The 13,295-nt window shown below is 39.8% G+C and overlaps 1 protein-coding gene across 1 annotated transcript in view; it reads left to right on the forward strand.

The window, feature by feature from the left end:
- Positions 1–646: 646 nt before the first annotated feature.
- CENPL (centromere protein L) overlaps positions 647–13,295 on the forward strand; it is a 43,794-nt gene continuing 31,145 nt past the window's right edge. Inside the window, exons 1-3 of the mRNA XM_033855106.2 lie at positions 647–1,211; positions 5,709–5,885; positions 9,294–9,545. Coding sequence (XP_033710997.1) covers positions 5,712–5,885; positions 9,294–9,545 — 426 coding nt within the window. The 5' untranslated portion in view covers positions 647–1,211; positions 5,709–5,711. The remainder of the gene's footprint in view (positions 1,212–5,708; positions 5,886–9,293; positions 9,546–13,295) is intronic.

The raw sequence follows: 13,295 nt of genomic DNA on the forward strand, positions 1-13,295 counted from the left end.
ACTCTCTTATATTTAAGCCCTTGTCCGCTGAACATTCAAGAGCTCGTGTCGGCAAACTAGATAAATCTGCAGTCTTTGGGGCCTTTGGGGAAGTTGGGTAGGGGAAGGGCCTTTTAAAATCTTTGTCCCCTCTCAACGCATCCGTTTCACTTCTATTAACAAACAAAGCTTCGGCCTGAAGTGACAAGCGTACGATTCCATAGAGCAGCCAAGGCGGGACACCGCGGCCACGCAGAGGCAACACGGGGCCGGTCAGCAGGCGCACGCCCTTCCCATCCTTCCACGCTTCCTCGAAGGTTCCCGCGGGCAGAACCGGAAAACAGGGAGGAAAATCAGCCCCGCGTTTCAAATCTCCCAAACCTGGTGGCCGACCTTGGGTCTTCAGAAGGAGGAATGAAAGCAAATCCAAAATGTTTCTAAGGCCCGAAACCACACACAGATCGCCGCTGGGAGCCAAGCTGTCCTTTACCCACCCCACGAACAACCAAGATTACGGTGGAGGGAGTCAACCAATCAGAACAGAGGGAGTGCCGCCATCTTTACTACGGGCGGAAGTTTGAAGGACCGCTGAGCACCGGTAGAAAAGCGCGGAAGATGAACACCCCGCGATTAGGAAAGTAGACTTTAATGGTTAGAGCGCTCCCGTGCCCTCAGTTAAAATGGCAACCTTAGTTGCTTCACTGACTTGGAATCGGCGCCATGGAGGCGTCCAGCGTCCTGCCGCAGAGCGAGTCGGGAAACGATTTTAAACTGAGGAGGCGGCTGAACGCAAAGTTGCTGCTTCTCAACGGCGGGATTTTTGGAGCCGGCGTTGGCCCCTGAGGCCTCAGGTGGAGAGGGGCGCGTTGGGACACACTGTCCCTTGCCCTTTCCCTCCGTGGGCTGAAGCAGACTCCACAGGAGCGAGGGTCGCGGAGCTGGGTGGCTGAGTCAGCGGAAATGTCCTTCCCGGCGTGAAGTGTCGGGCTCGGCTGGCGCCTGCGGGAGCGGAGGTCTCCTTACTGGGCCCGTTTGCGTCCGTCGTGAACCCAGCTGTGGTGGAGCGAGAGGGCATTTGGGAGCGCCAGGGTTTCCTCCGGACTTAACCCTTCGCTGTCATTTTGGCGGCTGTTTTACTTCAGGGGATTTCAGTTTCGACGTAGTTTTGGATCCAGACTTGAAGAATGATTCGTGAAGGGAATGGTTGACAGCGTCATCACGGCATTTTATTGGTAAGATTCTTTGTTATTGGTCCAGGCGTGGCAGTAAACTTTGTGTTTTGCCCTGTTGTGTGGTCGTTATCTTTACAATACTTGGGGGTTCAGATGTGTTTCACACGACCTGCTTAGCATTGGCGTTAGGTGACGATGTACAAAAGTGATTTAAGTCGGGGTCCCTTCCTTCACGGACTTAGCACAAGAAAAACAACTGAGTTGTAATTGTGTGTTCTGAACTGCAAGTGCAAGAGGAATTGGCCGGAGAGCTAGCTCTGTGGATACTTGGAAGCTTCTCCTGAGGAGATGAAACTTGAAGGGTAGATTGGATTTGGCCAGACAAATGGGTGTAGAGAAGTAGTCTTAATTGGCAATAGGTTGAATAAAGAAGTCTGGGAGCAGAGGCAAACATGACAGGCATGAAGAGCAGGAGGGTGATGAGCAGCCTAGGGCAAGGGGGCATGTTTGGGTGTAGGGCAGTGGCTCTTAACCGTTTAAAGAATCATCTCCTGGACCTTTCTTCACCCCCTTCTCCCACCAAATACACACGCATACACCATTTTGCATCCAACCTTAGAGGGCTTTTAGATTTAGGAAAGACCCTTTGTCCATGGATCTTGGGGTAAGAACTGAAGTAGTAGAAAATGAACCTGGATAGGATCAGATAATATGATCTCGTGCCTTGAAACCCAGGCAGAGAAGTTTTGGCTTCGTTTATTTAGAAGATGTGTGGGAATTGTTATGGGATCTCAAGCAAGGTAATGACAAGATAAAAGTGGTGTCTGTGGAGAAACTAGTCATGGATTTGGGGAAAGGGGTTAAGACTGGAATAAGAGAAGTGGCTATAATTAAGAATGCAAGTGAAGGCCAAATCTGAGAGGGCTAGTATGTATGCTTTTAAGAAATATGTCAGAATTTGATGCTAATTCGGATGTAAACGTGAAGTTGAGGGAAGAGTAAAAGATGACTAAGGAGTATTTTAAGGGGCAGGAAGGAAAATGAGAAGGAAGAGTGGAATTATTATTGAGAAACAGGGTAGTTGGAAAGGAAAGATTGATTGTAAAATAATGTTTAGCTTTGAACTTAATGAGTTTGAGTACAAAAAAGTTTAATGTTTTACAGGAAATTGGAAATGCAGGTGCAAAGTTCTGAAAATAGAGATTTAGGAGTCATATGTAGAATGAATGTTATATGGAAAATGAGTGATTTCAGAGTCTGGGGAGACACGCACTGTTGGGACTGGAGGAAGGATAGGAATCAGCAAATGAATCAGAAGGAACCATAAGAAACAAGGAGGAGAAATAATTGAGTGTCTGAAAAAAAGCAAGGTAACAAAGTTTAGAGGACTAAGGATGAGCAAACTTGATGAATCAAGTATTTGGCCATGGTTTTCACAAAAATATTATTGGTAATCTTCAAAAGTGCCATGTCTTTATAGTGATGGATTCATAAGAGAGGTTGCTGAAGATTTCCAAAAAAATATTTATTAGTAAGTGAAGGCAATAGTTGTATACCATATTTCCAGGAAATTGGTCTCAAAACGAATGAGACGAGTAGGATTTAAACAAAACGTTTTTAGTGTTAGGAATACAAGAATATGCATGGCAGTGGAAGAAAAGTATCCTGTGAAGTAGAGATTAGAGATGATAGAGGTTTGAAATAAACATGGGAGATGGTGCCCAAGGGAAATGTAAAGGGACATGGAGATCAAGAATATTGGTTGATGGATTGGCTTTAGAAAGCAAGTAAGAGGACCTTTTTCCTTACAGTTGGAAGGAAGAATATTGAGGCAGTAAAATATTAAGTCAAGCTATATTTTTAACCTCTTAATTATCTGGCAGGGCAAAATTGCACATTATTGAGTATGGAGTGAGAAAGTAAAATAGGTATAAACCATTTTCTAATCTTTAATGCATGGATTGGGCTATTTCACATTACTGCAGTATTAAATTACTCAAGGGAAATGTTTTCTCAATACCAGTCCTTTCAGAGCTAGTAGTCTTTCTCTCACCTAGATAGACTTTAAAATCCTTTTGGAATTCATAGAATTTCTCTTTTAAGTAGTCAAACTTAGTAGGGCTTATTTTGCCTTGAAATTGATCCCTATTGAAAGGCAGTGTGCAAGAAGGAGGTAAGAGCACCCACTTTGGTGTTAGACTGTCTCGGTTCAAATTCTGGCTCTGGCATTTTTAGCTGTATGACTTTGGCAAGTTATTTAATTTCTTTATCTTCCTATCTGTCAACTGGGAATATAATAACCGACCTCATACAGTTGTTTGAGGATTAAATGAGACAATATTTGTTAAAGGGCTTAGAAAGTTACCTGGCACATGATGAATACTCAATAAATGTTAGCAATTATTCCAAATAACAGATTTGAAAGAAACATTCAATGTAGATGGGACTGATTAAAATTCCATTTTGAATACACAATTCTGTATGCATTTAAAGGCAGACTGCTTTAGAGTAGCTGCTATTTAAGTTGTATGGTATATGATCTTTCTCTGGGCATTATCTGAGTTTTGAGAACTATATATTTAATTTTTGGAGTTTTGTGCAAGGTATAGAGTGTGTCATACTTTGACATGATGAAATTTAAATATAGGGCTTCCCTGGTGGCGCAGTGGTTGAGAATCTGCCTGCCAATGCACGGGACACGGGTTCGAGCCCTGGTCTGGGAAGATCCCACATGCCGCGGAGCAACTGGGCCCGTGAGCCACAACTACTGAGCCTGCGCGTCTGGAGCCCGTGCTGAGCAACAAGAGAAGGCGCGATAGTGAGAGGCCTCTCACTAAATAAATAAATAAATAAATAAATATATATATATATATATATATAAATTTAAATATAATGATAAATAAAGCTCTTCACTTGTGAAAAAAATTTTTTTTAATTAATTTATTATGGCTGTGTTGGGTCTCCGTTTCTGTGCGAGGGCTTTCTCCAGTTGTGGCAAGCGGGGGCCACTCTTCATCGCGGTGCGCGGGCCTCTCACTATCGCGGCCTCTCTTGTTGCTCAGCACGGGCTCCAGACGCGCAGGCTAAGTAGTTGTGGCTCACGGGCCCAGTTGCTCCGTGGCATGTGGGATCTTCCCAGACCAGGGTTAGAACCCGTGTCCCGTGCATTGGCAGGCAGATTCTCAACCACTGCGCCACCAGGGAAGCCCTGAAAAAAATTTTTGAAAGGATAACTGTGCCACTTCTTGGGAGTAATTTTTATAACTTTTAAATCATAATTCCTTTCAATTTTGGAGTTCCATGAAATACTTCTGTTCAATTAAACCAATACTTGCTTAACAATTAAACAGCATTCAGTATTATACTAGGGTAATTATACAAGAGAAATACAAAGAGCATGATTTCAGTCAAAGTAGTTTTTCTGGGAAGAGAAGAAATGCACACCAAAAAAATAGTACAAGTAGATGAATTCGGGCCAAAATGAGTGGTAGAGACTAGGTGATTGAAGAGAGCTGTGTGGGCTGGTGTATTATTAATATCCAAAGATTTTGTAGAATATTCTCGAGGGATTTTGTTAGACTCATTTAGAGGGCTTTTGGGCTTTTTCAGAATATTTACCCCTGAGGATCTCATTCTGTACACACACACACACACACACACACACACACACACACACACACACACACACACACACACACACACACACACACACACACACACACACACACACACACACACACACACACACACACACACACACACACACACCCTTCCCAGAATGAGCCACTGATACAGACACACACAGAAGTGTGTAACATGGGTATTCTGGGGGGAAAAAGGTTAACAAACCCCTACTATTTGAAAAGGGATCAAATTCACACATGGTTTTAATGGAGGTGGAATGGAAAAAGAACACTTGAGGTAGGGAATATGATAAGCAAACACATGAAGACAAGGATGTGTTTATGTCTAGGATAAGTAGGATAAGGACAAGCTGAATTATGAGTTGTGAATGCCCAGTAGAAGAGTAGAATTTATCTCATCACTGAAAAGTTTTTTGCACAGGTGACTAATAATAAAGTACCATTTCTGAAAAATGGATTACCCTCAGATACGGAACGTTTAGTTGTGGTAATAAGACCTGGCTAAGGAAGTAGCTTTGGGAATGGATGGAGAGACTGAGGAAGGAAAAATTCAAAAGAATGTGCTTAATGATTGTATGTTAAAAAATGAAAGTGGGAGACTACTTAAATACGTTTAAATTAACTTAGAAAATTGACAGGAATTTGAAAATGGACCAGCTAGCTTTTGGAAGGAGGACAGAAGGAGTTGAATTTAGTTTTGAACATAACTGTGTTTGGGCTATCTGTAAGATGTTCATAAAAATAGCCTATAGCCAATGAGAAATATAGGATTTGATTAAAAAGTCAAAATGGGGCAGGGAGTAGGAGGGAGAGAGAAAGAATTCCTTTGTAGTAGATAGAGGAATCAGTGAAACTATGAGCATGAATTAACTTTTTACTATTTAGAATTCTGGTTTTATTTCTTTTCATGTAGACCATGGATTCTTATGATGCACCAGAATCGACTCCTAGACAGTGTGCATCCTCAGGGCTTAAAGATTACTTTATAGGTGCCACCCCTCTGCAAAAACGATTAGAATCAGTCAGGAAGCAGACTTCATTTATCCCGACTCCACCTCGAAGGAAAATTCCCCAGTGTTCACAACTTCAGGTATGCTCTTTGTGTTCCTTTGTGTTACTAATAATTGAGAATGCCTGTGAATGAAACATTTCAATTGTTGTTACTATTTATAGTATTTTTAGTATATTCTTACTCGCTGTGGTAATAAAATAAATGAGAAACAGCTATAACAATTATTCACACTATCAGTACCATATGTTTTTTAACCTCTTTTTTTTTTTAATTCTTTCTCTTTATTTCCTAGTTTTCAAAATAATGCTAGGGGTTGCTTTCTTAGCATTCTCCAATGGTGACAAAGTTTTTGTTTTTTTGGTTGATTTTTTTTTAACTTTTTATTTTATATTGGAGTATAGCCGATTAACAATGTTGTGATTGTTTCAGGCTGCCACATAACATTGAGCAGAGTTCCCTGTGCTATACAGTAGGTCCTTGTTGGTTATCCATTTTAAATATAGCAGTGTGTACATGTCGATCCCAAACTCCCTAACTATCCCTTCCTCCCTGGTAACCATAAGTTCCTTCTCTTAAGTCTGTGAGTCTGTTTCTGTTTTGTAAATAAGTTCATTTGTATCATTTCTTTTTAGATTGCGCATATAAGGGATATCGTATTTCTCTTTCTCTGACTTCATTTAGTATGACATCCTCTAGTTCCGTCCTTAACCTCCTTTAATTTGGGACGTTTCCACAATATTTCTTTGTCTTTTATAACATTGACATTTTTGAAGAATATGTTTCCTCCTCTTCCCTTTTTAAATAGAATATTCCTCATTTTGTATTTGTCTGATGTTTTCTCAAGATTAGATTGAAATTATGTATTGCTGGCTGGAATACTGTATAGGTCGTGTTGTATCCTTTTGGGAAATAACATCTGGTAGCACATAGGTGATGTTAATTTTGATCATCTTGTCAACATGTTGCCCAATAATTACTGCTTTATTCCCCCCTGCAACTAATAAGCGGTCTGTGGGGAGACACTTTAAGATAATGCAAATGTCCTGTGCCTCATCAAAATTTTGCCTCACACTTAACATCCTTCATCCATTGATACTTTTTGCCTAATCCCATCTTTATGGTGATGGTTGAAAAATAATAATTTTCCATCTCTATTTGCTCCATATTTACCAACCAGCCTTTGGCATTCTATTTTAGGCCCTTCTCATTTCTATTCCATTTATTTATCTATTTATCAGTACAGATTCATGAATTCCTGTTTTAAAAATTTTTCTAATTACTTACTAAATTATTTTCATGTTTATATTGTTCTGGATTTGTCTGGTGGCAACATGCTCTGTTTTGATCATTCATAAAAAAACCCTGTGTATTAACATTAGTAATTTGTAATTTTACTGAACTATGAAATAAAGCCCCAGTTAATACAAGTTTTTTTGTTGTTTTATAAATTTATTTAATTATTTATTTATGGCAGCGTTGGGTCTTTGTTGTTGTGCGAGGGCTTTCTCTAGTTGCAGAGAGCGGGGACTACTCTTCCTTTTGCGGAGCACGGGCTCTAGGCGCATGGGCTTCAGTAGTTGTGGCTCCAGGGCTCTAGGCACTCGGGCTTCAGTAGTTGTGGCTCGAGGGCTCTAGAGCACAGGCTCAGTAGTTGTGGTGCACGGGATTAGTTGCTTCACGGCAAGTGGGATCTTCCCAGACCAGGGCTTGAACCTGTGTCCCCTGCATTGGCAGGTGGATTCTTAACCATTGCACCACTAGGGAAGTGCCGTCAATACAAGTTTGATGGATGCTTTTGAGTCACTTAGCAAGGAACCTGGCTGATCAGTCACCTACACCTTCCTTTTAACTTTTTCTTGTCTGTGTTGTGGGTCTAGTATCTTTTGGCGTATGAGAAAAGTTTTGCTTTTTTGTGAAAACTTCTTTAAAGAAAAATTACTAGGGCTTCCCTGGTGGTGCAGTGGTTAAGAATCCGCCTGCCAATGCAGGGGACACGGGTTCAAGCCCTGGTCCGGGAAGATCCCACATGCCGCGGAGCAACTAAGCCCGTGCGCCACAACTATGGAGCCTGAGCTCTAGAGCCTGCGAGCCACAACTACTGAAGCCCATACGCCTAGAGCCTGCGCTCAGCAACAAGAGAAGCCACCGCAATGGGAAGCCCGCACACCACAACGAAGAGTAGCCCCCACTCACCCCAACTAGAGAAAGCCCGCGTGCAGCAACAAAGACCCAACACAGCTGAAAATAAAATGTAAATAAAATAAATAATTTAAAAAAAAAAAGAAAAATTACTAGTCCTGGTAATGAAAGTTATGGTTCTTAACCAGAAAACAGAGATTGTATATAAATTAAAGACTGGAAAAATAAAAAAACAAACATTGCAACAGTAAAAAAAAAAAAAAAAAAAAGACTGAAATGTCCAGTTCAGTGTTTCCTTTTCTCTATGATACAAATAGTTTTGCCAGATCTTTTTTTCTTGGCCGTACCACACGTCCTAAGGGATCTTAGTTCCCAACCAGGGACTGAACCTGGGCACTGGCAGTGAAAGCGCCAAGTCCTAACCATTGGCCCCCCCCTTTTTTTCCCCCAAATCTTTTGATAGTAATAAAAAAAGTTTACAACTTTTCCATGAGTACTCTAGTCAGAACAAATATTTTTGTCAAGTGGACAACTGTGGTGAAAGTTCCAAAAGATATTTGGGACTGTGGAAGTATGGATTCTGTAGAAAAGTTCAATTCAGGATAAAACTAGGAGCTTATGTGGGGGTGTATGTGAAGACCCTCAGTACTGCCATAGTGCCAATACAAATGAAGTGTTTTGTTTTTAGTGGTCCCTGTGATTCCAATAGAGCCTAGCCACAATACTCCCATGTATCTTTTTATTTAATCTACTGAATTAGAGTGATGGAGTGAATTTACTGCCAAACAATTTTAGAAATTACTTAATTAAAACCAATGAAATTAGATGCTCCAGTGGTGACTATTTTTAAACTCTATAATTTGAAGTTTCTAAAAGTATGTAACTGTTCATCCAATAAATATTTATTAAACAGCTGTTCTAGATGACATTGTTCTAGGTGCTAGAGATACAGTAGTGAATAAAGTAGGCAAAATTCCTGTTCTCATCAAACTCATACTCTAGTAGTGAAGACAGTAAAAATCAGGCAAGTACCTAATGTCAGGTAGTAATAAGTGCTGTGAAAAAAATAAAGCATGTTGAGATATAGAGTGACAAAGCTGGAATGGGTGCAGGTGCTACTTTAGATAGGGTGGCCTCTTGAGTGACATTTGGGCAGAGACCTGAATGAAGGAAAGGAACATGCCATGTGAACACCCTGGGAAGAACATTCCAAAGGGAAATTACAGCAGATGCAAAGATCAGGTACCCAGTAATGGCTTTGTTTTAAATATTTAAGATACTGTGATTAAGTTCTTAGTTACTCATGTTTCCTAATTCTTAAACTTCCTTTGTCTTGATTTTTTTTAGGAAGATGTTGATCCTCAAAAGTTTGCATTCCTTCTGCATAAACAATGGACTTTATATAGTTTAACTCCCTTATATAAATTCTCCTATACTAATTTCAAAGAGTATTCTAAACTTCTGAATGCATTTATTGCTGCTGAAAAGCAAAAAGGACTTGCTGTGGAAGTGGGAGACGACTTCAACATCAAAGTGATTTTCTCTACTCTCCTGGGAATGAAAGGAACACAGAGAGACCCTGAAGCATTTCTTGTCCAGGTATATCATATAAGCAGTACTTGCTTCCTAGGAGAAAAGAATGTGCGTTGTCTTGGTTTAGAAATTGTGATGTTTTCTTACTGTTTTTAAAATTCTTAAGCTTGTGATTTATAACCTATTTTATGTCTTGTTTGACCAAATTATAGTAATTAGATATGACCAACTTAAAGTTTTTTTCCTTTTACAATATAATTATGTTTATTTTAGAAAACTTAGAAAATACATAAAAGTACAAAGAAAGGGAGAAGTTTGAGCTGCAAAGAAGTTGGGATTCTTCTCCTGGAGCTGAGTAAAACCTACCCCTATCTAGGGCTCCTTCCTTCTTTCCTTCCTTCCTTCTTTCCTTCCTTCCTTCTTTCTTCCCTTCCTTCCTTTCTTCCTTCCTTCTTTCCTTTTGAGGTTCTTGGCAGGCGAACCTCTGCTCTTTGTGGGCCCACAGATCTTCTACTTACACAACCCCAAAGACTTGTAGGCTTGAGGAAGTGAGGCTCCATCTGTTTGTGGAAATTTCTCTCAGTAAACTAGTGCATGGTGATGACTCCAGAGTTTCATCCATAGTCAATATAATGGAAAATTCTAAGACTTATGACTCTTTTCAACATGAACTTCAGGATTATATTAGAAAGCAAAGAGCCAGAGGATTACAACCAGAGGTTTGCTTTAGAAAGGGGACAGAAGACTGTGTACAGAGAAAAGGACCACACTGCACCCAGACCTCCAATGCTGGAGCAGAGATTCCCCTTCAGGAGGCCCCACAAGTCCCCCAGTTCCTACGAAAGGCCGAAAACAGTGGAAAGCCACTTAACCCACACTGTCCAATATTCATCACTTCCGACAAAGACTGGAACCTGTAAATCACTGTCAGAAAAAACATGACCATTTCTTCAATAACCGGTGGTTTCCAAGCCCACCTGTGCAAGGAATGGCCACTGGCCCCCACACAGCACAACACAGAGAAGAGGCCAGCTGCTTCTCAGAGGACCACACCAGTGTCCATCAGGCAGGAGATCAAGACGGAGGCTGGACGGGAAGGTCCAGGGAGGAGGAGGACATGGCGATGAGAAGCAGGTATCGTGGAAGAGGACGCACCACAGGGATGAAGAGGATGAAGATTCCCACAAAGAGAACAGGAGGAAGGCCAAAGTGGTGCCAGGAAGCACAGAGAAGTCCAAGTACAGAAAGAGCACCCATGATTGGGACACCATGAAGGAGGGAAGAAGGTAAGGTAGAGAGAAGAAGCATCCTGGCAAACATAGCACCCAGGAGTGGGACTTGTGGGATGAAACTATCCTCGGTGGTTGTTACTGATGCTGGAGATTTGGGACCTGGATATTAAATGATATGGATCCATTGGAAAGGCTGGATTAAATGGTATTGAAGCAATTCATTAGCCATGCTTCAAAGAAAATAAAATTCGATCCCCACCTATATCAGACTCTGTTCAAATATAAAAACCCAGTTGGTTTAAAGATGTCAATTTAAAACCCAAATAGAAAAGTATTAGAAGTAAATATAGGAAAATTGTTTTCAATCTTGGAATATGAACGGCTTTCCTGAACAAGACGTTTTAGCCAGGGGCCATAAAAGAAGAAAAAATAATACATGTATTTGCAAAAACACTTAAACTCTGCATGTAACAGAAGATTTTGTTGTACATTTTCTTAAAAACAGAAATAAAAAGCTATGCATTGTGCATATGCATTGAGCAGCTCCAGAAAGATACACGAAACAATGGTAACTGGGCTCTGGGGGCAAGAACTGAGTTGGGGGAGGCGGGTAGACAGAGGTAGCTGATAGACTAACTTTTCAGAGTGTACATTTCTATTTGAATTTTGTACTATATGAGACTACTACCTTTCCAATAAATAAATATTTTAAAGGTTAAAAAAAACAAACAAAAAAACAAAGAAAGTTAAAAACCACAGTTTAACATTTTGGTATACATCTATTTGTCAGTAGACAATCTGAATAGGCCTAGTCCTATTAGAGAAATTGAATCAATAATTAATAACCTTCCAAAACAGAAAGCAACAGATCCAGATGGGTTCACTAGTGAATTCCACCAAACGTTTAGGGAGGAAATTACACCAATTCTCTACAATTTCTTTCAGAGATAGAAGCAGAGGGAATACTTCCTAATTCATCCTATGAGCCCAGTATTACCCTAATACCAAAACTAGACAAAGACATTATAAGAAAATTACAGACTCCATCATGAATCTAGATATATCTGTTTGGCTGTCTGTATCTGTTAAAATTGTGATCATATTGCCCATACTTGTGCATTATGGCTTTTTTTTTTTTTTTACTAATAATCAGTGCTGTAGATAGTTACTCATGTCATTTTGAGTAACTAAATGTAAATGTAAATTTTACGTTTTTGTAAATTTATCTGTATAATTCTATGGTTTTTAGTGGGATTAAAATCCTAGAAGTAGAATTTTAGCAAAGAAGTAACATTGTTACATATTGTGATATATCATACCAAGTTACTCTCAGAAATGTAACATTTTACATTCCTTACTATATGTAGTATATAAAAGTAATATGACTGTCCTTTTATTAAGAAACCAGATTTATTTTATTATTTATGCCTGTTCCTTCTGTTTCTGCTAAATTAACTCATTTTAGTCATTGATAAGTTAAATGCTGACACAGTTGAAATTTTGTTTAGTTGTATAGATCAGGGGTTAGCAAACTATGGCCTGCTGCTTGGCTTTGTAAACAACGTTTTTTTGGAATAGAGCCCCTTTCATTTGTTTACATATCGTCTATGGCTGTTTTTGTATTACAATAGCAGAGTTGTAGTTGCTACAGAGACTACATGGCTTGCAAAGCCTAAAATATTTACTATCTGGCCTTCTGCAGAAAAGGTTTGCTGACCCCTGGTATAGATCATAGTATTGGCAAGGATCTCAGGATTACTGGGATTAGGTTCAGCTGCATATAACAGAAAGTCTAAATAACAGTGACAATAGAGGTTTACTTGTCTTCCAAAAAAGTGTCCAGAGGTAAGCTTTTCCAGGCTGGTAAATGCTTCATGAAATTATTAATAATCTAAGCTCCTTCTGTCCTCTCTATCATCCTTGGTGCATGGCTTCCCTCCTATGGTCACACTATAATCTAAATTGGCTCCTGGAGCTCTAAATACTATATGTAAGTTCAAGGCAAGTAGTAGGAGGAAGATGGGAAAGTCAGACAGGATGCCTGCTGCTGAGTAAACCTTTAACGAGACTTGCTGACACCCAACAGATACTTCTCTTTATATCCCAGATGGAAGGAAGACTAGAAAAAAGTTTTAGTGGGTACTTTGCCACCTCAAGTGAAAGCACTGTTTTACTGTGGAAGGAAAAATAGATACTGGGTAGATAATTAGCAGTCTCTGTCAAGTTGAAGCAGTTGATGCCCAAAGAAGTTACATGGTTCGCATGTCATCAGGCAAGCAAATATTCTTGTGAGGAATAGAAATAACCTCTTGAATTCCTAGTATAGTGTCCTAATAGTTTTCTAATTAAATCTCATTTCTTGCCAGGGTTACAGGACTTATAGGTTATAAAAACGTGATAGACATAATACATCTGGCTTTAAGGTATTTGAAAGTCTCATAACTTCTTGAACAAGGAGAAAAATGGCAAAAATAATTGTTCAAATGATCATCTCTAAAGGGATATAATATAGGGCTGTGATCTTCACCTTGTCCTGGTCAAACTTTAATTAAAACTTCTATTAATATCTGGAAGGTATGTTTGT

This window comes from Tursiops truncatus, chromosome 1 (genome assembly GCF_011762595.2).
Source record: "Tursiops truncatus isolate mTurTru1 chromosome 1, mTurTru1.mat.Y, whole genome shotgun sequence".
Taxonomy (NCBI): Eukaryota; Metazoa; Chordata; class Mammalia; order Artiodactyla; family Delphinidae; genus Tursiops; species Tursiops truncatus.